The sequence below is a fragment of the Blastomyces gilchristii genome, assembly GCF_000003855.2.
Source record: "Blastomyces gilchristii SLH14081 genomic scaffold supercont1.37, whole genome shotgun sequence".
Classification (NCBI taxonomy): domain Eukaryota; kingdom Fungi; phylum Ascomycota; class Eurotiomycetes; order Onygenales; family Ajellomycetaceae; genus Blastomyces; species Blastomyces gilchristii.
In genome coordinates this window covers 116,817-138,953 of record NW_003101646.1, presented here as the reverse complement: position 1 = coordinate 138,953, position 22,137 = coordinate 116,817, and the positions used below count along the sequence as shown (strand labels likewise).

Genomic DNA, 22,137 nt, shown 5'->3' with positions numbered 1-22,137 from the left:
TATAAGTGAGCATCTGGTCGCATGCCTTTTGCAACAGTTCCGGATAGTTTATTCGTCTTTTAATGAATGGATGGGTCTATTTGGTGTAGAAGAATGGAATTTTTATGATTTATTTTATCAATTGCCCTGCTGTTATTCTGAAATACAAATGTATTCAGGAGTGGAGATATTCGCGGGCAGGGCTTTATTTGTGTGTCAATTCCCTCTTTCGTCAAAAGTTTTGGTTCTACTAGTGGAGAATTCAAAGCAATAATAACCTCCCGGTGAGATCCCAAACCGACAAATACCCATCGTTTATCCACCCCAAAATAACGAGGTTTCTTTCCACGATCTTTTCCTCAACCATCCAAACACACTACTCATATCTTTATGGGAAAGATGGCGCTAAAGCGGGTACTTGTAATCGCGGGCTCGGACAGCTCTGGCGGAGCGTAAGTTAACTTTCTGTCCTGTTTCTGTTTTCCAACCCCGCCCTTAGATCAGATGATGAATTATCTTTCATAATGTTAAAAACAAGGACCAACCATATACAAGCATGAACTGATTGACTGACTCTGTTATGGATCCAGTGGCCTCGAGGCAGACCAGCGGGTACTTACCGCTCATGGCTGCTATACACTCACAGCCACTACGGCTTTGACGGCGCAGAACACACTGGGTGTTCAGGATATCCATGTCGTCCCTGTGGAGTTTGTAAGGAAGCAGATCAATGCTGGGTTGGAGGATGTTGGGGCAGACGTGGTAAAGTTGGGTAAGTTATCTTTTTTACCCTTGGCGTACCGATGATGCAGATATCCGAATGAATGCAGTTGTTCTATTTTATATTTTCTACTTCTGAGGAAATGCTCTTTTTTTATTCGCTGCCCTGGTTGTCTTCCAATTTTGAGCCCCAATATTGAGCTCTGAAAGCTTTTCTTTAAACCAATTGAGTTATGCTGTGTTCGTCTTCTAATCATATCCTCCATCCAGGCATGTTGGCATCTGCGGAAACTGCGGAGATGGTGTCTGAAACTCTGCGACATCACAAGATTCCCGCAGTTGTTCTTGATCCGGTAATAATATTATACTCTCTGATCTCAATCCTCAACTCCATGCATATTATTTCTTACATAATTTTCTTCTAAGGTTATGGTTTCTACCAGTGGCTCGAAGCTGCTCCCGGGTGAAGCCGCGAATATCGTCCGGACGAAACTTCTACCATTGACAACAATTCTAACCCCTAACATACCCGAAGCAATCCTACTGCTCCAAGATTCAGGGGCGGATGCCAAAAATCCCGAGAACCTTGAAGATGCCATCCAAATAGCAAAACAGATCCATACCCTTGGCCCTAAATATGTTTTGTTAAAGGGTGGTCATTTGCCATTAACGGCTAGTTACGAGCGAGTAACAGCAGACCAGCAACCGTCAAAAGTGGTTGACGTTTTATTCGATGGCGAAAAGGTGACTTTGTTTGAGAATGAGTTTCTCACATCTAAGAATACCCATGGAACTGGTTGCTCTCTTGCTTCTGCGATTGCGGCAAATTTGGCCCAGGAAATGGATGTCGTGCGAGCTGTTCGCGCAGCGTGCAGGTACGTCGAGGCCGGCATCAGGACGAGCGTGGATATGGGTAAAGGCAATGGGCCGATTAATCACTTCCACTCTCTGTACTCGGTACCGTTTGCGCCGTATGTATCAATCTTGCTACTCCTTGCCATATCTTATTTTGTGTTCCTTCTGGTTGGGAGAAGCCACAAACTAACCTGGTGTTGAAATAGCGGCCGATTCCTCGAATATGTGCTGAATCGCCCTGATGTCCAGCCTGTTTGGAAGGCATATACGGAACACGAGTTTGTGGAAGGTTTGGGGAAAGGGACGCTTCCCGTGGAAAAGTTCAAGGGCTATTTGATCCAGGACTATCATTATTTGGTATGGTGCCATGTTGAAGGGTAGTTAGTTACCTGGCTGTGTTAAGTACTGACAGTTCGGAAAAACAGGTTCACTTTGCCCGGAGCAATGCGCTTGCAGCATCGAAACATAATAATATTGAAGGGATAAAGATGGTGAGATAAACAGGCCCGCGCCCCAAACCCCAGCATCCTCAATATGCTTTTTTTGATTCCAACAAAGGCCCTTCTGAAAATCGACATGGTCATGATCTAGTCCGCAGAAATAGTGCTTCACATCCAGCGCGAAATGAATCTGCATCTCGATTACTGCGCGTCGTTTGGGTTGACAAAGCAGGACATCGAAAGTTACAAGGAGAGCCTAGGTATAGTAGCCTAATCTTTGGAAATATGTACATACATGCGTTGGTCACTAACAATCTATAACAGCCTGTGTCGCCTACAGCAGATATATCCTCGACATAGGCCAATCGGAGGACTGGTTGGCTTTGCAAGTTGCACTCTCACCATGTCTAATTGGGTACGGAATTATCGCCAAAAGGTTACATGGCGATAAGAGCAGCGCACGCACAGGAAACAAGTATTGGAAATGGATTGAAAATTATGTAGCAGCTGATTACATGAAGGCAGTGGAGACTGGCTGTGGTAAGACTTATCTATCTACCCTTCTTTTTGTTTGGTTCATTTTCCTATATCCCAGCTACCTAACGTATATCGGTCGGCCAAACAGAACTCCTTGAAAAGCGAATGAGGGATGTGTCGCCTAGTCGGATGGAGGAATTGATCAAGATTTTCATCCGAGCTACGGAGCTTGAGATTGGATTCTGGGACATGGGTTTGACGGCGGACAAGCTCTAGTGGAGGATGCAAAATAAGATACAAAATGTGGAAAGCAATGTTGGCTAGGAACGTGTTATTAGCCTATGGGTGAGGCAATGTATGTATGTGTATGTAGGTTGGTACATGTATGCTATACAATCCAATCCATTATTCAATACAATATACGCAGCGTACAAACCTAGGTATGTTTCTTAATATCCGTGATGACTCAGCAGCCAAGCCACACATTTCCTGATACGGACTAGACTTTTAGGTTAAGCTTCTTTGGGGCAACGCGCCACTCGCTTCCTGTTTTGATTTTTTTCTCTAGTTCTTTCCGCCGCTTTTTTTCTTGCCGCATATTTTATCTCTCGATCTTCTCTCCCTCACTTCTTCCATCTCTCTTTTTGTTTAATCCTCTCATACTCTCTCTCTCTTTTCCCGCTTCCTATCTACCCGAGAGCGATCCGTATCGCTGTGCTATTCACTCTCCGTCTATTCTCTTGCACATAGATCTTTTTTGCCGCTTTTGCAAAATAGACCCGAAAACCGAAAAGCAACCAAACGCTTGTGTTTTTCCCATCTTATTTCGATCGAATTCTTCTCTTCTGCCCCAGTAAAAAGTTTTAATATCTTCACCAAAAATCATGTCTTACGGTGGAGGCTACGGTTCTTCTCGAGACCACTATGGCAGTGGTGGTGGCGGGCACTCTAGGTAAGCAAACACAATACCATTTCATATCCCATCTTGTTATTCTGAGATCTTTTGATCTTACCCTTATTTCGCCACTTGTGCGACATGATCCTTTGATATCCCACGTTCCAACAAAGAAAACATTACAGCAGCTAACATGAAATCAAAGCTACAGAGGTGGTGGCTACGGAGGTGGGGGCTATGGAGGCAGCAATGGCCACTCCCATGGCCACTCCAGCGGCGGTGGTTATGGCTCGTATGGAGGAGGTGCTGGCGGCCACGGCAGTGGTTACGGTGGTGCTGGGGGCGACAGAATGTCAAATCTTGGTGCCGGCTTGAAGACGCAAAATTGGGGTAAGTCAAAACAGCACCAATGCTTGTTAACTTCGCGTAAAATGCTGACTTCAGATATCCTAGACCTGTCGACCCTGCCCAAATTCGAAAAATCGTTCTACAAAGAACATCCTAGCGTTACACAGCGATCCTCCCAGGAGGTTGACGCGTTTCGCAAAGAGCAGGAAATGACTGTGCAAGGCAAAAATGTCCCTCGTCCAGTGGAAACTTTCGACGAAGCTGGGTTCCCCCAGTACGTTATGTCAGAGGTTAAGGCCCAAGGTTTTGCGAAGCCCACGGCTATTCAGTCTCAAGGCTGGCCCATGGCCCTCTCTGGTCGTGATGTAGTTGGTATTGCCGAAACTGGATCCGGAAAGACTTTGACGTACTGTTTGCCTGCTATAGTTCACATTAACGCCCAGCCTCTCCTCGCCCCAGGAGATGGCCCCATCGTCCTTGTTCTTGCGCCTACTCGTGAGTTGGCAGTTCAGATACAAACTGAGATTACCAAATTTGGGAAATCATCTCGTATTCGGAATACTTGCGTTTACGGTGGTGTCCCCAAGGGACCTCAAATTCGTGACCTAACTCGTGGTGTCGAAGTTTGTATCGCCACTCCAGGTCGATTGATCGACATGTTGGAGGCGGGAAGAACTAACCTACGACGTGTTACTTACCTTGTCCTCGATGAGGCAGATCGTATGCTTGACATGGGTTTCGAACCCCAGATCCGCAAGATTGTTTCACAGATTCGTCCTGACCGACAAACTTGCATGTGGTCTGCTACTTGGCCCAAAGATGTCCGGCAACTTGCCCAGGACTTCCTCCACGACTATATTCAGGTCAATATTGGCTCTATGGATTTGTCCGCTAACCACAGAATCACTCAAATCGTGGAAATTGTTTCGGAATTCGAGAAACGTGACCGAATGGCGAAGCATCTTGACCGTATTATGGAGGAGAATAAAAGTGCCAAAGTCCTCATTTTCACTGGAACCAAACGCGTTGCTGACGACATCACTCGATTCCTCCGGCAGGATGGATGGCCTGCGCTTTGTAAGTTTTATCCATAGATCTCCCATATTGTTTTAACTACATCTGCTAACAATGTAAATAAATAGCTATCCACGGTGACAAACAACAAAATGAACGCGATTGGGTCTTGAACGAATTCAAGACTGGAAAAAGTCCCATCATGGTTGCCACCGATGTGGCTTCCCGTGGTATTGGTATGATGAATCTGCGACCTTGCTCTCCCCATCCCCTCCCCTCCCCAGTACACTGTTATTGAATTCCTTCACCCGTATTGATGTCGTGTGACCATGACCCAATGCTTTTACTCTATTACATGTTGGTAAAACATGGTTCGTCCCGGCTTTCCGGTTCTATCGTTGGTTCTCCTCTCCAGGGAACCTTGGACTTACTTGCAGTGTAGCATACCGTGCTTCTGATTATGTCTCTCTGCTCTGTAGTCTCTTCAAGTAGGGAGGCAGAGTCCTTCTCCTTTTGAACTTGTTCAAGCTGCATTTCCAAGGTTATTCCAGGACCACGATTCATTTCCAGCCCATGGACAATTGAAATATGAATCTTCGACAGAGATCGAAGAGAGTGATGCATCAAGTCCCACACGACTGAGAAAAGGGCTCAGGCCATTTGTTTTCTCAATTGTGCGCTTTTTTTGCTAACATTAAATGTGTGTGAAGATGTTCGCGATATTACTCATGTGTTGAACTATGACTATCCGAACAACTCGGAAGATTATGTTCACAGAATCGGCCGGACAGGTCGTGCCGGTGCCAAGGGAACTGCAATTACCTTGTTCACCACTGACAGTACGTTTTACCTGCGCTCTTAAACCTCCTTGTTTCCCCAGTGTCAAACACTGATGCTAACTGTTGAACAATAGATGCTAAGCAGGCTCGTGATCTGGTTTCTATCCTCACTGAGTCCAAACAGCAGATCGATCCTCGCCTTGCCGAAATGGCCCGCTACGGCGGTGGCGGTGGTGGTGGCAATCGATGGGGTGGTCGTGGCCGCGGCCGTGGCGGCTTCACCGCTTCCAATGCTGCACCCTTGGGCAACAATCGCCGCTGGTAAGGCAATTTGGCTCTTGATCACCAGCCACATCAGACCATCGTATCGTAGACCTTGTTCATTTTCCCCGTCCCCGAGACGAATAGGGGTCATCTCCCTCCGATATCGATATCGGTACCTTTTTCTTCACGTTTTCTAGACCTTTTATATTTTTCGAAACAGGACGGCGTTTGCTCTGATAGACCTCGCGTTTGACTTGGCCACCGCGCCACACCAACAACTGTTTTTTTCGATTGACTCTTTTTTGCCCTTAACACATTTTCTCTGCTTATATTGCTTCTGCATTCCCAATTTCGATATCTTTCTGTGTATTTTTTCCCCTCTTTTCGAGGGAATGGAGAAGGGTTAGGGTCCCCGTTTCTCTGGTAAAATCTGATCTTAGATTTCACTTTCGATTTTCCCTTGATCATTTTTCTCGAATGCCCGGATTTTTGTCACCTTAGTTTGCTTGACGACGAAAAAAGGCAGCGCCGGTAATAGTTTTATATGAGGCAGTGTTTCTGGCATGACACCTACCAAGTAGTTTTAATTATGGATTTAATTTGTTTAGTTATTTTTCCTTACATACAAATACAGTGAAATGACAAAGAAATTGCGTTGAATTATATGGCTATTGGTTTTAATATTTGCATTCTGTTGTGATAATGATATATAATCCTTCCCATGGTGATTTTAGGGAACTACAGTTGTTCTTTCAATACCTTGACGCTTCTACAAAAAGGTTTGAGCCTCCCAGAGCTAGTTACTATTTGAAAACAAAAGATCGCGTTGGTGTTGCACTCCCTCTTTTTATATACCTAGATGACAGTAAATAATGTATAAGGGTCTTTTTTTTTTTTTTTTTTAAACACATCGACATGGTTCCGTGCGTAGTTATAAATATATATATAGATATAGATATAGACATCGACTCATTATAGTAGCAACACCAAATGACGAACCTATTACAATGTGAATCGTAGAAACCCGCAGAAAAGCTATGTAAAACGAGAAGAAGAAAAGAAATATGCAGTAAAAAGCTCCTGAAATTATCGCGCGTGAAATATAACTAAAGATACAGATCAGACAGTGAAGAATGCAAATCCAAATGAGTGGAAAAGATGCTTAGGGACTTCTAATTCAATAATAAGAATATAATAATAATAATAATATAGCCGATATTAATTAAATATCACTAAAAATCACACATGAGCTCCTCCCAAAAGTATTTTGTTTCCAAAGGATCTAGATTTCACCATGCACCGCACAATTCTCTCTACCCCTTGATTTCGGCGCCAATACTCCCCGCCCTTCTCCATGGCCTGAGCTGTGCGAGTAAAATCAGTGATGGCAAAGACGCACTATGGCATGTATATGTACCGCTCCTTCACGTCGGGGGAATCATGTCCCGTTGTAATAAGCTCCCAATCTGACAGTGTTGGAGCACCCGTTATTCTTATCCTAGAATGGATTATGGGTGCTATAGGCAGTGGAATTGGGGTGCGGTGCCGGGAGGTTCGTGTTTCTGGGATTCTAGGGCCGTTGTGGGAGATAGATAGTATTGGGGGCTGCCCGGCTGTGGGGGGCCCGACCGGCAGTACCGAGGTGTGGATGATTTATTTATTCTGTGTTGTTCAGCACATGGCATGGCGATGGAAGCCAAGGGGGTTATGAACTGGGATAAATATATCAGGAGGCGCACGAAAGGCATCATCCTTGAAAACATATAGAGCCCGCTGGAAGAGTATACCACTACTCCGCGCGACTTTTCTCCTTATATTGGCAGCATTGGAGTTCTGGGTGTTCCGAAAGAATACCGAGAGATGCGCGGCGCATGGTTATCGAAGCCATCGTCGGGACTACCCTTTCCTCGCCTTACAGGATGTTAGGATCGGCGGAACATACCCGTTTGGTAGGGGTTTTGCTCTGTCAAAGGGATCGATAAGGCTGCATAGAGGGTTGCTGCAACGCACAGGGTCCTACATACATCCAAGCCATCCAAAGGCCAATCCAAAAGCCAAGTTATGTTGGCTTTACAGCACCCTTGGCTGGGGCCTGGCAAAGGTCTCATTCTAACGGGTCAACATCTGCATGAAGAAAGCTACTCTTGGAGAGTATGAGTTTCTGATGATACGGATGAATCATTTCATCAGAGCGCTTGCTCCGTCTTGTTTCAATGGTCAAATCCAAATTCACGAAGGAACTGTGCCGCATAGACTTGATGTGCTACACTGTCACATCCGCTGCAAGGACGATATGGGACGAGTTGGCTATTATTAGTTGTAGACTTTGACCTTTGCCCTTTGCCATGTTGAAAATCTTTCTTTTCCTTTCTCACAATGCATTGCCCAATTCCATAGTTAACGGAGGAGTGCTTCCAACTTCGAGCAAAACACAGAGCGATGAACGATTCTAACACCCATGGGATTCTGGCTGACGTCACATCCTAAGCTGACTGCCAGGTGATTTAAGACATGGGCCGCATGAGTTCCTCCAGTGCCGGCTAACCTCCAAGGGCTGAATGCATAGCTGCTCGAGTTGTTGTCTGCTGCTGGGTTGTTCGAGACCTGACTATTATCGTTTAATAATAAGTATGACTTTCTACCTCTGTACGCTGCGTACATGTAACCGTCAGTCAGACCAGACCGCCGTGTATTTGGAAGTACGGAGTACAGGCTTGGTAGATGAGCATCAATGCTGCTCCAACGACAAGTTCGCCTCCATTTGCCTATTTTGTTCTGGTGGAGAGGGTCGAGCAGGGGTGTCAGGGGGGCCAAGAGGGAAAGTAGAACAACACGACATGCTTCCAGTGCTCATCTTCTTCCCATTCATGGGGCCTTGACAGTTCAGGCTTATGGCGGAACGGAGAAAAAAGAATCGCGAAGTAAATGTAACCAAGGGTAGAAGGGATTGCTCGCAGCCGTTCGATTGTGTGCTGCGCACGAGGGCGCCTTTCAATAATACACTCTGGGCTTGTCTAAAGCCAGAAAAGCATCCGCCTGGTGGAAGAATAACCTCGTTCATCTGGTTCAGGAACACCAGCCCCTTGACCGTTCGCAAGCATGAATGATAATGTCCACAGGAACCACAAGGTCCACAGGCCTGCCCAAAATCCCACCAGGGCCAGGCCGTCTCAAGCCACGCTGCAACACCATGATTAGTGACCATCAAGCGAGGTTGTCTCGTAATTTCGGTATCAACCAGTACCGGCAGCCAAAAAGACGCTCCTTGCATCTTCCACGCCCGTTTCGTCCTCCTATCATTTCTGACCAGTCTGCGATTTGCTCACAAGCGGCAAAAGTGAAGGGGGGGGCCTAAGAGAAGAAGAGAAATGACGCATGCCAATCAGAGGTTGACCGACCTGACAATTCCTCTGATGTGACCTCTCATTGTTCTCCATTATTATTCATTCCGGGCGATCCGTCGAATCCATTCGCCAACGCCTGCACCCTGTTAGGAGGAGGTTCTGAATACTGCCTGGGAATGCCATCCAAAAGGTCAACACTTTCGCGGAAAGAGAGTAGGATATTGTTGGAATATCCATGGATATCAACTGAATCTCCGCTCAGATAATCCATGAATATACACCTAGCCATCCCAAGACGCGCAACCAAGCGGTTTCTTTCTTCCTCCTCCTGTTTATCCTCGAAATAATATACCCAGCAGTTGAGGTACACAGCGTCGGAGCTATTATTCCCCCCTTACCGCCCTCATGCTTCCCCTCCCCCTTTTTCACACGCTCCCAATTCCCATGGGACATATGCGATGCAATATGTAGAGAAAGGGTTGAAATCACGCGGGTGTGCTGATGCTCGTGTGAATGGACTCGGGAGAAGCATGGCTGCACAAAGTGTCACAAACAGAAAAGTGGCCAAAACAACCCCCCTGAAAACAAAATACTACAAAAAAAATAAAAAATAAAAATAAAAATAAAAATAAAGAAATTGATAATATATTCAAGCAGAACAATTTTAGTACTTGCTATGTATTTATTGTTACAAGTGATGTTTTGAGAAAGAAGTTTGTGTTGTGGCTTTCCCTGGAACCAAGGTTTCCCATATTCAATTCTCATTTTTGCCACCATTTCCTTGTTTCCAGCAGAAAGTTCAGATGCAATCAATGAAATGCGCCGTTCCATAATACCATAATTCATTGAATTCAAGGAACGTACAGATGCAGCAGGCGGTGCATATGGAAGAGGTGTGTATGAAGATAGGATAGATACCAGGTTGCGTGCAAGTATAACTAGGTATATCCTGCGCATGTACCTACCCCGTACTGGTTGGTATCTATGCCTGTGTGTGCAGAGCAAAATCCGGTTCAATCTTCTTCTTACAGCCGACATAGAGCCTGAAATATGTTCATTATCCAGTGTGTTGCCCGTTTAATAGCTTTTGAATGCCAGCACTGCCAGGTACATTGTACTGTACAAGCACTTTAGGTGTGCAGAGATATCGATCTAGGGCTCGTTCAGCCTCTTGAACCAAAGCTACTCCATACACATACCATACCAGAAGTTGGCTGGAGGGCAAAGCCGCATGATGTTCAGCATATCCTTGTCTGAGCCCTTTCTATATAGCCAGGGACTCTACAGATTAGATATATCCATGTACTGCATGTCGTCGTGCTTGAACTTCTGTTCACTGCTGGGATACTTGTTCCACCACCCCTTATATTATAGAACGAGCGCTACGGCCAGCCACCATCCTGCACGTCTCGTCTGAAAGAACGACTCTAAGGACAAGAAGCACGGCTCCCGCGTCTAGTTTCGGAACATGCCGAAAATTTTAGGGACATGAGCTTAGCCTTAGCCGTGTTTAGCTCGCCGACGAAGCCTGAAAGGATACCGAGCAGCTAGCCCAGGGCGCCTGGACAGAGAAGTTGAAAGAACCTGCGTGGAATCAACTAACAACGAGACCCGGGATGGTGCCCGCGTTTTAGTGCCCAAACTTTGTTTGTTTCTTGACTACTCCGTACAGAGCACAGATCTGATGCCCTTCGGCAAGTCGTGTGACGCCAGCGCTTGTGGGAAAAAGGGCAAAACATTTTAGGGCCGATCAAAGTAGAGGACATTTTTTGGTCCTACTTCTGGCGAGGGCACGTTTTACTGGCTAACGTTGGAAAAAGAGGCCTGGATCGTGATTCTTTCAATCGAGATATTTTCAGTAGTCCAAGAGGCGGCGTCAACTACGAGTATTGGACTTGGAGATCATTCTGGGGAACGTGGAAGCTCGGCCTCTCCTCACCAAACTCGCACAAGGAGGGGCTGTCCATGCATGCGGAACCCTCAATACAGCGACTTGCATTGTTTCACATTTCAACAAGTCGAGGAGAGACATAAATCTTACCTATAATAATAATGAAAAGGGATGGTTGTTGGCATCATGAGATGTAATGTTGTGGAGGGATTGTGGGAAGTATCTTAAACACTTGGGATACCAACTTCGCCTGGAGCCTTCGACCTGCAAGAACCCAGACACTCGCAGGATGCTTGTTGTTGATTTTACGCACCTCAGAAGCAGAGATTCAGGCCCATATTTGTCTTTCGCATTCTATTCCGTTTTTCCAACAACCCTGGCTGTCGAAGCGCAGATGCCGCGGACTTCGGAACTCGGACTTCTAAGGGTGGCAGTATTTCCCACGCTCAAAAGGAGAAACCTTTGGAACTTATGCATTATAAAAATTACCGGGGTGATTACTGAGCGCGCTGGATGAAATGTTGAAGCATGATATAGCCGAATACGGCAAAGTATGGCGGACAACAGCCGGTATGGTACTCCGTTGCTTTCGTGTAGCTCCCCCCAAAGGTCAACCTGCATGACACTAGCGGCCAGCTTCAACGAAACCCACCGTCCATGCAAGTCTAGGGGAAGGGGACGCGAGGATGATGCTTGGCAGGATGGAGCATGAAAACGGGGTTCGCCCGCACCCATCACACAGAACAGAGGGATTCGCATGCCCATCATTGGTCATGTGCCAGCAGATGATGTAATTCGCAACCGAAGGTCAAAAACCCTGGATCCAGATGCTGGGAAGGGCTACGCATAGTAAAGCTGCCTGCTAGGCCTCTGATAGTTTAGCATCACCCATGCATAAAGAATAAAAATCATGAAGGGATATGCTGTTCTGGTCAACAGAGCGGACGAACTGCTTCGCAAGTTTGCATCCGCAGTTCCGGGGAAGCATGGCCGCTTGTCCATCAAGACGCGAGGAGAAAGATGATGAAGCAACGTAGCCAATCACGGCGCCTTTGATGACGGAGCCTCACTTTTTAAACTGTCAGCACAGATGATGCGGGTCTCTTGCCCATCTCCGTCGCCTTTTCACCCTCTAGCCTACTAGGCCCTAAGGGAGATTGAAGTCTATCACGTGAATACGATTTTCATTTTTTAGGCAAAAATAAAAAGCAGGCGATCGAGGGGATGCGGGGGGTGGGGGCAGGGGAACGAAACCCGAGACGAGACCCGGGATTCCCACACCGATGCGAGAGAATCGGTCAACCGTCAGCTCTTGGGCAATAATGGTATGAGGCGCCTTTGACAGTCACCCTTGAGCATTTCCGATGAATATCAATTAAACAAATTGACGGACGGCGGCCGGAGAGCTCAAGAACAACAAATTCCGACAGGGTGCTACAAAAACATCACGACGATGGGACCCTTGGCGACGTGGGGGCAGACTGCAGGAGAGGAGGCAGCGGGTGTTGGTAGGGCCGCTGAACAGGACACCTCACCTGGTGGTTGCCATTTGCTGATAACGAGAAGGGGGCCAAAGCGACGGGGATTGCTGAGCTGGCGGCTTGGTATGATTTGACAAGGAGGGGGAAAAAGCAACTAGGCCGCCAGAAGTGTCAGCATTCGCCGAGATCCCGAGAAGATGGGTTCACCTTCAGATGGACTGCAGCAAGAAACTTCCGCTACTCCTGCCAAACAGACACCGCCGTGAACTTTATCAGAAAAGCTGGGAGTTGAACGTGTATGGTTTGCACAGAACAAGGGGGTCAGTTTTGTTCGCTTTTTGCCCGATTCCCTTGTCGTTCCCCAAGACTTTCCTTCCAAGTCCTTTCCAGAATTGAGGCTTGACACTTCCGCCTGTCAACATGGTCCCACGATTGCTCCATGGAATGGAATCATGCTCAGTGGTTGGTAACACAATTCTTCCAGCCCTTGTGAGCCTCTCCAAACAAATCATGGGTCACTGCGGAGCATGTCGGCACTTCTGCTCTTCATTTCCACCCCCCGTATGAGTGGGGTGACATGCAGCAGCAGTGCCTCTTGTTGTAACTCTGGCATTTTACCGAATGGGCGCCCCAAGCGATATCGGCAAAATAAATAAATGCAAAAAAAGCAAATCGGTAGAAAAGAGGAAGGAGAAAATGATAAAACGAAAAGCTAAAAAAAATCCAAAATAGGTACTTGTGAGGGAAAATACGAGAAAGACGCCGGCGTATTTTGCCCCATGTCGAGGCAAGGGCCAATTTCGTCCATAAGCTTCTAGCGTCTGAAATCATTAAACAGAGCGCAGTTAGCGTTCGAATCAGAAGGGCGGGCCCAAGTTCCGTCGCCCATTTCTCCTGGCCACCGCCCACCAGGTCAAGGTCAAGGGGAGGGAGGAGGGGAAACACGCACCATCGTCCGTTGTCCTCTATTCTTTTCCTATTTTGATTTTGAGATCAAGCTAGAGAAGCTTGTTAGGCATGGTGCCCGCCGCCGGTCACAACACCAGCACCATAGCATTATTTTTGCTGCAAGAACAAGAAGCTATTTTCAACCATGACCGAACTTGGTCGTTAACTCCTGAGACTGAAAATACTACATATGAGAAGAATGTGGCAAAGCTATCCCAGGGGAGAAGAATTTTGTTTCTTTCTGACCTGGATACGGAAATATTACGCGAACAAACCAATTCCAAATTCCAGTCAGAAATGCTTTCCACTGCCATTTTTCATTTTCATTTTTTTTTTTCCCATCGTGGTGGAATGACCACTTGGCCAGGCGATCAGGGATTCATGTGAGGTGAGGTGAGAAAGCATGGAAAAGCCACCGTTTTCTTCTTCTTTTCTTGACAAATTATTATTCATTTTCCACGTGTGATTCTTTCTTGAGCCCTCTCTGGAGTTGCATTTTATGACACGTTGAATGCGCTATTGAACGGGCTTTTCAGTGTCCTTGACTCATGAAGGCTCTTTGAATCGAAGTGCCCAGTTTTTCTTCTTCTTTTTTCCTTTTTTTTTTTTTTTTTTTTTTTTTTTGAGCCGCCTTCATTTCCCCAAAAGATTAGTGTTATTTTCTTTTTTTCGTTTTGGAGGATGCTGGAAGTTGAGGTTTTGGTGATATGCGTGCTGATCATCTGATTCTCTTCATATAGATTATGATACAGGGTCGATCTGCATAAGAAAACAACTAATATTGCTGCAATGAAACGCCAAGAGGCAAAAAAGAAGAAGAACGAGGAGAAAGCTGAGAAAAAGAAAGTTTTTTTCAAGCCATCTATCTTTGGTCGAGCCGGCGAAGCGCGTTTCGACTTTCCTTCGAAGTTGAGAAGCGCTCAACTCCTTGTCAATTCGCCCAGAAATAGGAGTAAGGAAGGCCCAACCCCTGAGCAATCAAGGAACGAACATGGTCACATCAATAATAATCAAACTCACTCCCTTCTCCTGCGAACAATCATGACTGAATTGCCATCAATTTCCTCTCATTATGAGTACTGTAGTGCTTCCATTCCCTCTTCCCCGCTCACCGTCACTTAAGCATTCAAAAAAGAGAGAAGATCCCAGCACTGGGAAGAGCTCCCTTGATCGTGGTCCGTACAGAGTAAGTAAACATACTTTATACCGAGATAAACATTGATAATAGGGAAGGGAACAGGGGTTTAACTAAATTCAACTTATCTTTTCTGCGGAGAATCGTATTGTAGCTTGTAATTTTATACTCGGGTAATACCAGCCCGAGTATAATACGATACGACTAAACTCAAATCCCCGGAAACTCCAAAAGGGGCAACAGAGCAGGTATAAAAGCCTACGCTGTCGTACGGTACAGCGTACGCCAGACGTCGCGTACAACCAACGAAGAGAATAATACGGATTAGTAATGATGGAAAGAATGAAACCAAAGTAAGATCAATAATAAGCAACCCAACCAATATCCTGTAAAATAATATATTTCCAGCATTGTTAAACTCTCGCCACACACATGATGAGTGATTTCAGCCAGTGAGGTGGGTGAGTGCCCGCCTTAATCAGCCATGACTAATACAGCGCTCTCTCTCAGTCGCCTCGCTTAGCTTCAAAAGCTGGGCTTAGACTCCGCGTTAGTCTGCCGCGCCTTTCCCCTCTCATCCTAGTCAACACTTGCTCCAACCTCCCAAGCGCTCTTAGTGTCCTGCTTTTGGCTGCGAACAAGGCCCTAACCTTCTTGTGCCCCTGGTGCATCGCCACGAGTCCATTCTTGCTAAAAAGCAGCGCTTGCGACTATTACAGTTAGTTCCACGCTTTTGGTAAGTACTTTACCCCCTTGGCTCCCCCTGATCCAACCGCATTCAACCCCATCAACCCCCATCCCATCACTCAGACATCTCCGCCCAAATTCACCCCTAAAAAGTCCATCATGGCGAAGGGTTGGGGGTCATTGGGCGACGAATTCGATGGATTTAAACCTGGCTGATTGTCTTATTCTCTCAAGCTCTGCCCCAATCACCTTCCCTTCCGCGTGCCGTTTGGCCGGTGTTTTCGCAACCAGGGTGGAAACGCGTAAATTCTTTCAGGAGTCAATAAACAAGAAAATAAGAAAAACAGAAGCAGACAGAGAGGAAAAGCTTCTTTGCTTCACGACCCAAGAGAGAGCAAAAGAGCAAGAAGAGGAACCGGAATCACACCCTCACCTCCCACCACCACTGCCGGAACGGGTCAAGATCATTTGGCCTATTGCTGGTACAAGTCATTATTTATTAACTACAGAAAATACTTTTTGCGCACGGTTTGTTGCTGAAGATTGTGGTAACATTTTGACAACATCCGTCTGGTTGACATTGGCGGAGAGTGGGTCCCTTAAAAACTAATTTATCTGCTCGGAATCCATCCTCATCATCCTTTGATTTTTATTTTAAACTTTTGGGGGGGATCTTTTTGTCCCAATTTTGTATCCCTTTGAAAATCGGTGGCGCCCGCCCTCGCTCCTGTATAATTCCTTTTGTACTCCGTACCGACACCTGACAAGCAGAAGCAGCGGGACCACAGCACGCCCACCAACCCCTCCTCTTGGCCCCAATAATACACAACTCCCTCGCTCCCGTCTTCGGCCTATCAGGCCCCTGGAAATTTTGGGGAACAAGGTTCAGACGCCCAGGATTGCGAATTCGAGGAAATCACAAGGAAGAGGGAAATAGGGAGCAGAGATACTCCTGGGAGTGGCGATAACTGAGACAGGAAATCCTGGAACGTACGTGTCTCCTCTGTTGCTCTCGGATACGAATTTCCTGCTCTTTCTGGGTGTTGAAGGAGGGCTATTCTTTTGATTGCTGGACACTTGGGGAGCAGGGAGGCAGGAACAAGGACACCACTACACGCTACGGGCGTAGGCTTGACTTAGGGGGATTAATAATCATCATTATTATGATTGCCTAGGGACACCGTCTCCAACCAGTCTAAAAATACTAAAATATTATCGAGCTCCACCCGACCGCCTCTCACTGTTCTCAGCTGCTGGAACCTATCACTGAGCGACAAGAAAAAATAAAACGACGAGAAAAATACACCGCGGTCTGTTGTCCGGTAATCCTGATACCGGCTCCACTTTTTCGCTGTGGGTTGAGGAACTGCTTACCCACTCGAAGTACCATATTTGCTTGTTTTTTATCGCATTTTACTTGGTCCGCCGGAAATTGCCCAGCTCGACTCCGCCCAGCTTCTCGGGTATTCTATCCTGCAGCAGAGGGCCCCAAGGTCGCATTGTTTCTCCCACCTGGCTCGTTCTTTTTGTTTTTTTTGTTTTTTTTTTTTTTTTTTTTTTTTCCCCAAGGACCTCCCGCTCCACCAGTCCTGGACCGAGATCAAAACCAAGCGCTTTGCCACGATCGAACCTTCGTTCCAGCACTACTTCAGACGACAACCTACTACTTTAACTCCTCCCGTCAAACTGGGAACAACGCAGCTTTTTGGTCAGACTAGCCCCCATCACCTCTCCAATCATCAATCCACTTCAACCACCACCAAACCACTGCACCAGCCTTTTAAGTTACTGCCACTACCGACCTTCCTTGTCCCATCACAAGCCAGCGGCTCGTAGTACGCAGCGTAGTCTCCCATCGCCCCCGCGATTCTACCAAACGATACCACGCTTATTTACTCCCGAAACCCCTACTGAGCTGCGGTGCTGCCACCTGGTACTTTATTTAGAGGCTTTTTATTTTTGCTTATTACTGTACCTCGCACCATTCATCCTTCTGGGTTTGACAAAGCCTGCACCCTACGGATCTCGTGTGGTGTCAGTCAAGGTTAAAGCCTGTACAGCTTGAAGCCCCTAAAGTCCCGGCTAAGACGATTAAGCACTCGCACAAAACCACACTTCCCAGAGAACACACACCCACACACACTTGCAAACCTTCACCCCCCATCGTTCAATCGTTCCTTTTCCAAAATACGCCGTCATCTTTATCTCTAGCTCCCTCCCCGGTTTTTTCTTAGTAGTTCATCACGACTAAGGCCACTACACCAAACGCAAACAGGCAATCTTCGGGTCTTCTTGTATTCGGTTGCTTTTGGCCTCCTACAGGAGCTACCTCCGTCCGTCCCACCCCGACGCGCTTCCCGCAGCTTGTTCCTTGTTATCCTCCCTAACCCTCCTCCGCCTCTCCAGCTAATAACGCGGATTGTTTCGTGCCCAGGCACACCTCACTGGCTCTCACTAGCACGTAACGTACAGAAGTTCATTGCTGTTCTTGTGAGGAAACCTTTTTTCCTTCCAGTTGCGCCAAGCGAAACAGTTCCCCCAAAAGTGCACATCTAGTGTTTCGCTGCCTAGTCGCAAGAGAGACTAGGACTTATTGCTTGTAGGGGGGAAATAGAAAGGGATCTTTACCATTTTCAGACGCAAGAAAGTCATTATATGGACAGGCCGGCCTCTGATTACGCGCAGCCAGGTTTGCACTCTCCGAATCCAACATTGGCGGAGCCACACTCTGAACGACCGGCTGCAGAACAGACTGCTGCTGCTGCGTCCGGTCAGTACACTTCGCAGCCCGAAGCCCGACCCGCCACTCAGTACACTGCGCCAGCGGAAGGGCGACCATCCAACATTTCGTCCTCCAATACCCCCCAGCCGGACTACGGTCTGAACCCGCCGGCGCCCGCTCCTCCCCAAACCCAACCCCAACAGCAACAGCAACAGCAGCATCAAGCGCAAGCGCAGCCTCAACCTCAAGCCCCTCCTCCGCCCGCAGCTCGCCCTCCTCCTGGCCCTTATCCTGAATACCTGACCCGTCAGCCACAGTACCATCACGCGCCTCATACCCAGCCCGGCGGCGCGGCAGGTATGGCTCAAGCAACAAGTCCGTCTCTGCCCTTACAAACTGGACAACAGAGTGACCAGCGCGCTCCATCGATTAATAAATCTGACACCGCCGTTCCTATAGATCCCTCAATTGCGGCATCGAGCCCCACATATCCTCCTCCGTACTCCCCATATAATCCCCAGGGTCACGAAATGACTCAATATCCGGGTCACCCTCCTCCACAGATGTACGGCCGTCCAGATTGGCCACCACATCAATATGGACAGCATCCACATGGCTTGCCAGGGCCATATAGTTCGCCTGGCACAACGGTGGGTTCTGCGTCTCCAGCTGCGACCGCAGGCCCTCGTCCAGGACAGGTACGGTTTGAATGCTTTTTGTTTTTTATTGCCTTTCCCTTCTTTTCCGCTTCCCTTTATCTGCAGTGCGCGTGCGTGACTGCTTTGACTCTGTTTTGTGGCGCCGTACGAACTACCTTCGAACGAAGCAAAATATCGAACACATCATCTGATTCCATTTGTCTACACAGACTCATTCTCTCTCCCAGGTATACTCCTTCGTCCCAATCCCCGGTGCCCAGCAGCACAAGCGCCCCCGCCGCCGATATGAAGAAATCGAGCGAATGTACAAGTGTGGCTGGAATGGATGCGAAAAGGCATATGGCACCTTAAACCACCTTAATGCGCACGTCACAATGCAATCGCATGGCGCGAAAAGAACCCCAGAAGGTTTGTTGTTTTTATCTATTTATACAACGCGTCTCTTATTTTATTCCCCTGACGCGCGTGGTCTTGTGTGTTTTTTCCCGTTTGTTGTTTGGTCGCAAAATGCTTGAAGTGGTTAGCTTCGCCCTTGCATTGAGCTAGTCGCGTTACACTGCGCTGGTCCACGGGTGCTGGAAACCACACGTGGAGACCTTTGCAGTAGCGCGCAACGGCGCCGTTAGCTAAAACCATACCCGACGCCAAGACGACGCTACCCATAGCCCACACTTCCCAACACCCCTAAGAACCATCCGCGCTATCTCTAACCCGTCTGGTTGGTTCATTCTATCTTTATCTGCAACCTTGGCTAACATCACCACCCAACCCCGCGTTTTGGGGGTTTGTCTTCCCAAACAATTTAGAATTCAAAGAAATCCGAAAGGAATGGAAGGCCCGTAAGAAGGAAGAAGAGAACCAACGCAAGGCTGCTGAGGAGCGAGAGCGTGCGGCCGCACAGGCGAACCAGCAGGTCGATGGCAGCGCCCCGGCTGACCCTTCACAAGCGGCCCAGTCAACGTCGTACCCTGGCGGTATTCGTCCTCAGCTACCGCCCATTGGATATCAGCCTGCGGACGGCCAGGTCCCTGGTCAGTACGGCGCTTCCGCTGGAGCTGGCCTGGTATATCCCCCAAGCAATGGCCAGATGGCAGCGCCATATCCTCCAGCCAATTACCCTCATTCCCCGTATGGCCAGGGAAACCAGGTATACCAACCGCGTGAGTGATCGTTCACACGTCCCTGCCTCCCTCTCTCATCTGGAGTCTTCTCTGTTCAAGTTTTATTCTATCCTCCTCCAAACCGACAAAATGAAAGAAAGAAAGAAGCTTTGAAAAAAGGGGACGCTGGAAACAACAAGTCGTTGGCTTTTTTCCTTCTAGTGTGTGTGTGTGTGTGTTTGTTCGTGCATTGGGAAAGAAACAAAATTTGCATTTTTATTCCCTATAAATATTAATCGTTTTTTGTTCTCTTCTATCTTGTATCACAGCGTGGTACTGACGGCTGATGCTGTAGCCCCAGAAAATCAATCCAGTAGCTACCAATAGGGCTTGATTTGATGGGGGGAAAAGAAAAAGGGCAAAGGGAAAAAGAAAGGGAAAGGCGGAGGTAAACAAATGGAAGGGGAAGAAAGGGGGAAAAGAACAAAATTCTCCGGACATACATTTTCTTGCATACTTGCTTGAGACACGCACACTCTTGCTGCATCAAGGGGGGTTTTCCGTCTCTCTCCCTTCTTTTACTTAAATTGGCATTTTATTACATATATTTGAGGGGGTTGTCTTGATCGGCCTTTTTTTTTTTTTTTTTTTTTTTTTTTTTTTCCCTTCTCTGTTTGTGTCAAGGTTTCATTTCCAGTGTGCGCATGTGTGCGGGAGTGGAAGGAGAGGGGAATTTCTTAGTGTGCTGTGCTTTACCTCCACAATTCCCCAGTTTACCATTATTGTTCTTCACTTGCTATTTCACACAAACATTGTTACCCTCCCCTTGTGGTTTCTTGTCATCATTCCATGTTCCTTATTTTCTCACCGCCTCGCTCGAGATACAATACATACCTCTCCCCCCCCCCATAGCACCTTATCATTTGTTCTGTTTTTCTTCATTTTTTTGTTTTTTTTTACACATCCCTTATGAATGCTTGGTTGCCTCATTCGCTATTTTGGTTTATATGTGGTTTTCTGACATTGTATGGATTTTTCCCCTTCGCTCCTCAACCTCGAACTCCCCATTCTCATATACAACCATACCGAGTGCAAATTGTTATGCGCGTAGCTTATATGTCTGCTACGTTTATTCTCATTATTTCTAAATACCAAATTCTCTACACATTTTTTCTTTCTCTATTACGCTCCCCACTCTCTACCTAAATCAATTTCTTCCTATGCTTTTTTCTTGTGTTTCCAAATAAAACCTGGCTTTGTGTCTATCTTATCACACCCAGGCATACTTTCTACAATTTATTTCTTTTCGCCTCTCGATCTCTTTCCCTTTTATCAGTCGTACATACTATACATAGCGTAACATCCCGTTTCCTTCCACCCTGTGCCTCTACGACCACTATTTGATTCAATCGAAATAAGAGGAGGAGAAAGTTGGGAAGGAGAAGAAGAGATCTACCAATCCAGAGAAGGGTTATGATATAAGGCTGAGTGAGGACTGAGAGCGTCGAAAAGAGAGGCCCAAAAAAATAAAAAAAAATTGAAGAACGGAGAAAGGGCAAAGCTGCAGTATTTAAGGATTTTTGTTCTTCTCTTTTATGCTTGATTGGAAAGTTTTTCTAATGCAAGCAGGTCAAAAGGAAAAGGAAAGAAGAAGGTATGAGAATGGATATATGAGTATATAATGGCATTTTCCTTCTTTGGTTCCTCCTTTTTCTCTTTTTCCTCATTTGTATTTGATCAGTTGAAATTGAAGTGACTGGTGGGAGTTTGTTCCTTGCAATATGTTCTATCTCTTGTATTGAAAGCTTTAATTCCCTCTTTCTCTCTATAGGATTGATTGTCTTTTCTTCTTGTGTATGTATGTATCTACTGCGTATCTATCTTGTGCAATTTGGTCTAATTCATCTCACTCTCCACATTCCACATTCCACATTCCACATTCCACATCCTCATTTCTCCTACTTCTTTCTCCTTCTCCCCTCCTCCCTACTCTACTTCTCTATTATTATTATCTATCATTACGCACTCTCCCACTCTCCGTTTTTCTTTTCTCTTCTTTCGACGAATTTCAATTAAGTTTTAGCTCTTCTCAACCAATTCCTTCCCATTCTTCATTTATTCCACTCTATCTGAATTCCTTTTCAGAATTTGCTGGTTGCCAACATGGCTGTTCAATATCGCCGATCCCGCCAGGTGCTGGGTTTGGACAGACTAATCCAACTAACTACAAGGGCTGATTATCTATATGATTCCTCTTCCTCTCCACACCATGTAAGAATGAATAGTCATCAAAGATGTAGAACGGATAGACGTCCGCAATTTTTCAGTTGAGCGATATACCCCCTATCTGGGCCCATTAGGAAGATACTACGTTCGGTAGGGCCATATCAATGGATTGC

General features: G+C 46.7%; 9 protein-coding genes across 12 annotated transcripts; 7 read left to right on the top strand and 2 right to left on the bottom strand.

Annotated features, from left to right (window-relative positions):
• Positions 1–378: 378 nt before the first annotated feature.
• On the top strand, positions 379–2,747 carry BDBG_09241 (phosphomethylpyrimidine kinase; the record flags this gene model as incomplete). Its single annotated transcript, XM_002620373.1, has 9 exons — positions 379–431; positions 570–751; positions 970–1,052; positions 1,126–1,670; positions 1,761–1,911; positions 1,980–2,045; positions 2,146–2,254; positions 2,319–2,534; positions 2,620–2,747. The coding sequence occupies 9 exons, from the start codon at positions 379–381 to the stop codon at positions 2,745–2,747; spliced, it is 1,533 nt and encodes a 510-aa protein (XP_002620419.1).
• A 608-nt stretch (positions 2,748–3,355) lies between these two features.
• On the top strand, positions 3,356–5,832 carry BDBG_09240 (ATP-dependent RNA helicase DBP2; the record flags this gene model as incomplete). Its single annotated transcript, XM_002620372.2, has 6 exons — positions 3,356–3,423; positions 3,578–3,756; positions 3,820–4,791; positions 4,857–4,964; positions 5,439–5,567; positions 5,642–5,832. The coding sequence occupies 6 exons, from the start codon at positions 3,356–3,358 to the stop codon at positions 5,830–5,832; spliced, it is 1,647 nt and encodes a 548-aa protein (XP_002620418.1).
• Positions 5,833–7,155: 1,323 nt separating this feature from the next.
• Positions 7,156–7,697, top strand: BDBG_09239 (uncharacterized protein; the record flags this gene model as incomplete). The annotated part of the gene is made up of 2 exons (XM_002620371.1): positions 7,156–7,413; positions 7,539–7,697. 2 exons carry the CDS (start codon positions 7,156–7,158, stop codon positions 7,695–7,697), a joined length of 417 nt encoding a protein of 138 aa, XP_002620417.1.
• Positions 7,698–8,499: 802 nt separating this feature from the next.
• On the bottom strand, positions 8,500–9,042 carry BDBG_17979 (uncharacterized protein; the record flags this gene model as incomplete). The annotated part of the gene is made up of 1 exon (XM_031725586.1): positions 8,500–9,042. One exon carries the CDS (start codon positions 9,040–9,042, stop codon positions 8,500–8,502), a length of 543 nt encoding a protein of 180 aa, XP_031581300.1.
• A 152-nt stretch (positions 9,043–9,194) lies between these two features.
• Positions 9,195–9,386, bottom strand: BDBG_17978 (uncharacterized protein; the record flags this gene model as incomplete). Its single annotated transcript, XM_031725585.1, has 1 exon — positions 9,195–9,386. One exon carries the CDS (start codon positions 9,384–9,386, stop codon positions 9,195–9,197), a length of 192 nt encoding a protein of 63 aa, XP_031581299.1.
• Positions 9,387–10,790: 1,404 nt separating this feature from the next.
• Positions 10,791–11,587, top strand: BDBG_09237 (uncharacterized protein). The gene has a single exon (XM_031723922.1). It carries the CDS (start codon positions 11,203–11,205, stop codon positions 11,521–11,523), a length of 321 nt encoding a protein of 106 aa, XP_031581298.1. The 5' UTR covers positions 10,791–11,202; the 3' UTR covers positions 11,524–11,587.
• A 276-nt stretch (positions 11,588–11,863) lies between these two features.
• On the top strand, positions 11,864–14,699 carry BDBG_17976 (uncharacterized protein). Its single transcript, XM_031725583.1, has one exon. It carries the CDS (start codon positions 14,225–14,227, stop codon positions 14,555–14,557), a length of 333 nt encoding a protein of 110 aa, XP_031581296.1. The 5' UTR covers positions 11,864–14,224; the 3' UTR covers positions 14,558–14,699.
• Positions 11,926–14,197, top strand: BDBG_17977 (uncharacterized protein). Its single transcript, XM_031725584.1, has one exon. The coding sequence runs from the start codon at positions 13,505–13,507 to the stop codon at positions 13,820–13,822; it is 318 nt and encodes a 105-aa protein (XP_031581297.1). The 5' UTR covers positions 11,926–13,504; the 3' UTR covers positions 13,823–14,197.
• A 2,139-nt stretch (positions 14,700–16,838) lies between the features above and the next one.
• Positions 16,839–20,696, top strand: BDBG_09236 (C2H2 transcription factor). 4 transcript variants are annotated; one of them, XM_031723921.1, is made up of 5 exons: positions 16,839–18,354; positions 18,439–18,629; positions 18,866–19,046; positions 19,445–19,798; positions 20,094–20,394. In XM_031723921.1, the coding sequence occupies exons 1-5, from the start codon at positions 17,913–17,915 to the stop codon at positions 20,123–20,125; spliced, it is 1,200 nt and encodes a 399-aa protein (XP_031581292.1). In that variant the 5' UTR covers positions 16,839–17,912; the 3' UTR covers positions 20,126–20,394. The 4 variants fall into 4 exon arrangements, with proteins under 4 accessions (XP_031581292.1, XP_031581293.1, XP_031581294.1 ...); XM_031723919.1 differs by having other exon boundaries at positions 18,439–18,677; positions 20,100–20,394; XM_031723920.1 differs by having other exon boundaries at positions 18,439–18,677; positions 19,445–20,696.
• The last annotated feature ends 1,441 nt before the right edge of the window (positions 20,697–22,137 follow it).

Coding starts and splice junctions, on each gene's coding strand:
- BDBG_17977 (XM_031725584.1), top strand. CDS start 13,505: ATGGTGCCCGCCGCCGGTCACAACACCAGCACCATAGCATTATTTTTG.
- BDBG_09236 (XM_031723919.1), top strand. CDS start 17,913: ATGGACAGGCCGGCCTCTGATTACGCGCAGCCAGGTTTGCACTCTCCG. Junction 18,355..18,438: donor AGGTATGGCTCAAGCAACAA/GTCCGTCTCTGC, acceptor CCGTTCCTATAG/ATCCCTCAATTGCGGCATCG. Junction 19,047..19,444: donor CGCGAAAAGAACCCCAGAAG/GTTTGTTGTTTT, acceptor CAAACAATTTAG/AATTCAAAGAAATCCGAAAG.
- BDBG_09237 (XM_031723922.1), top strand. CDS start 11,203: ATGTTGTGGAGGGATTGTGGGAAGTATCTTAAACACTTGGGATACCAA.
- BDBG_17976 (XM_031725583.1), top strand. CDS start 14,225: ATGAAACGCCAAGAGGCAAAAAAGAAGAAGAACGAGGAGAAAGCTGAG.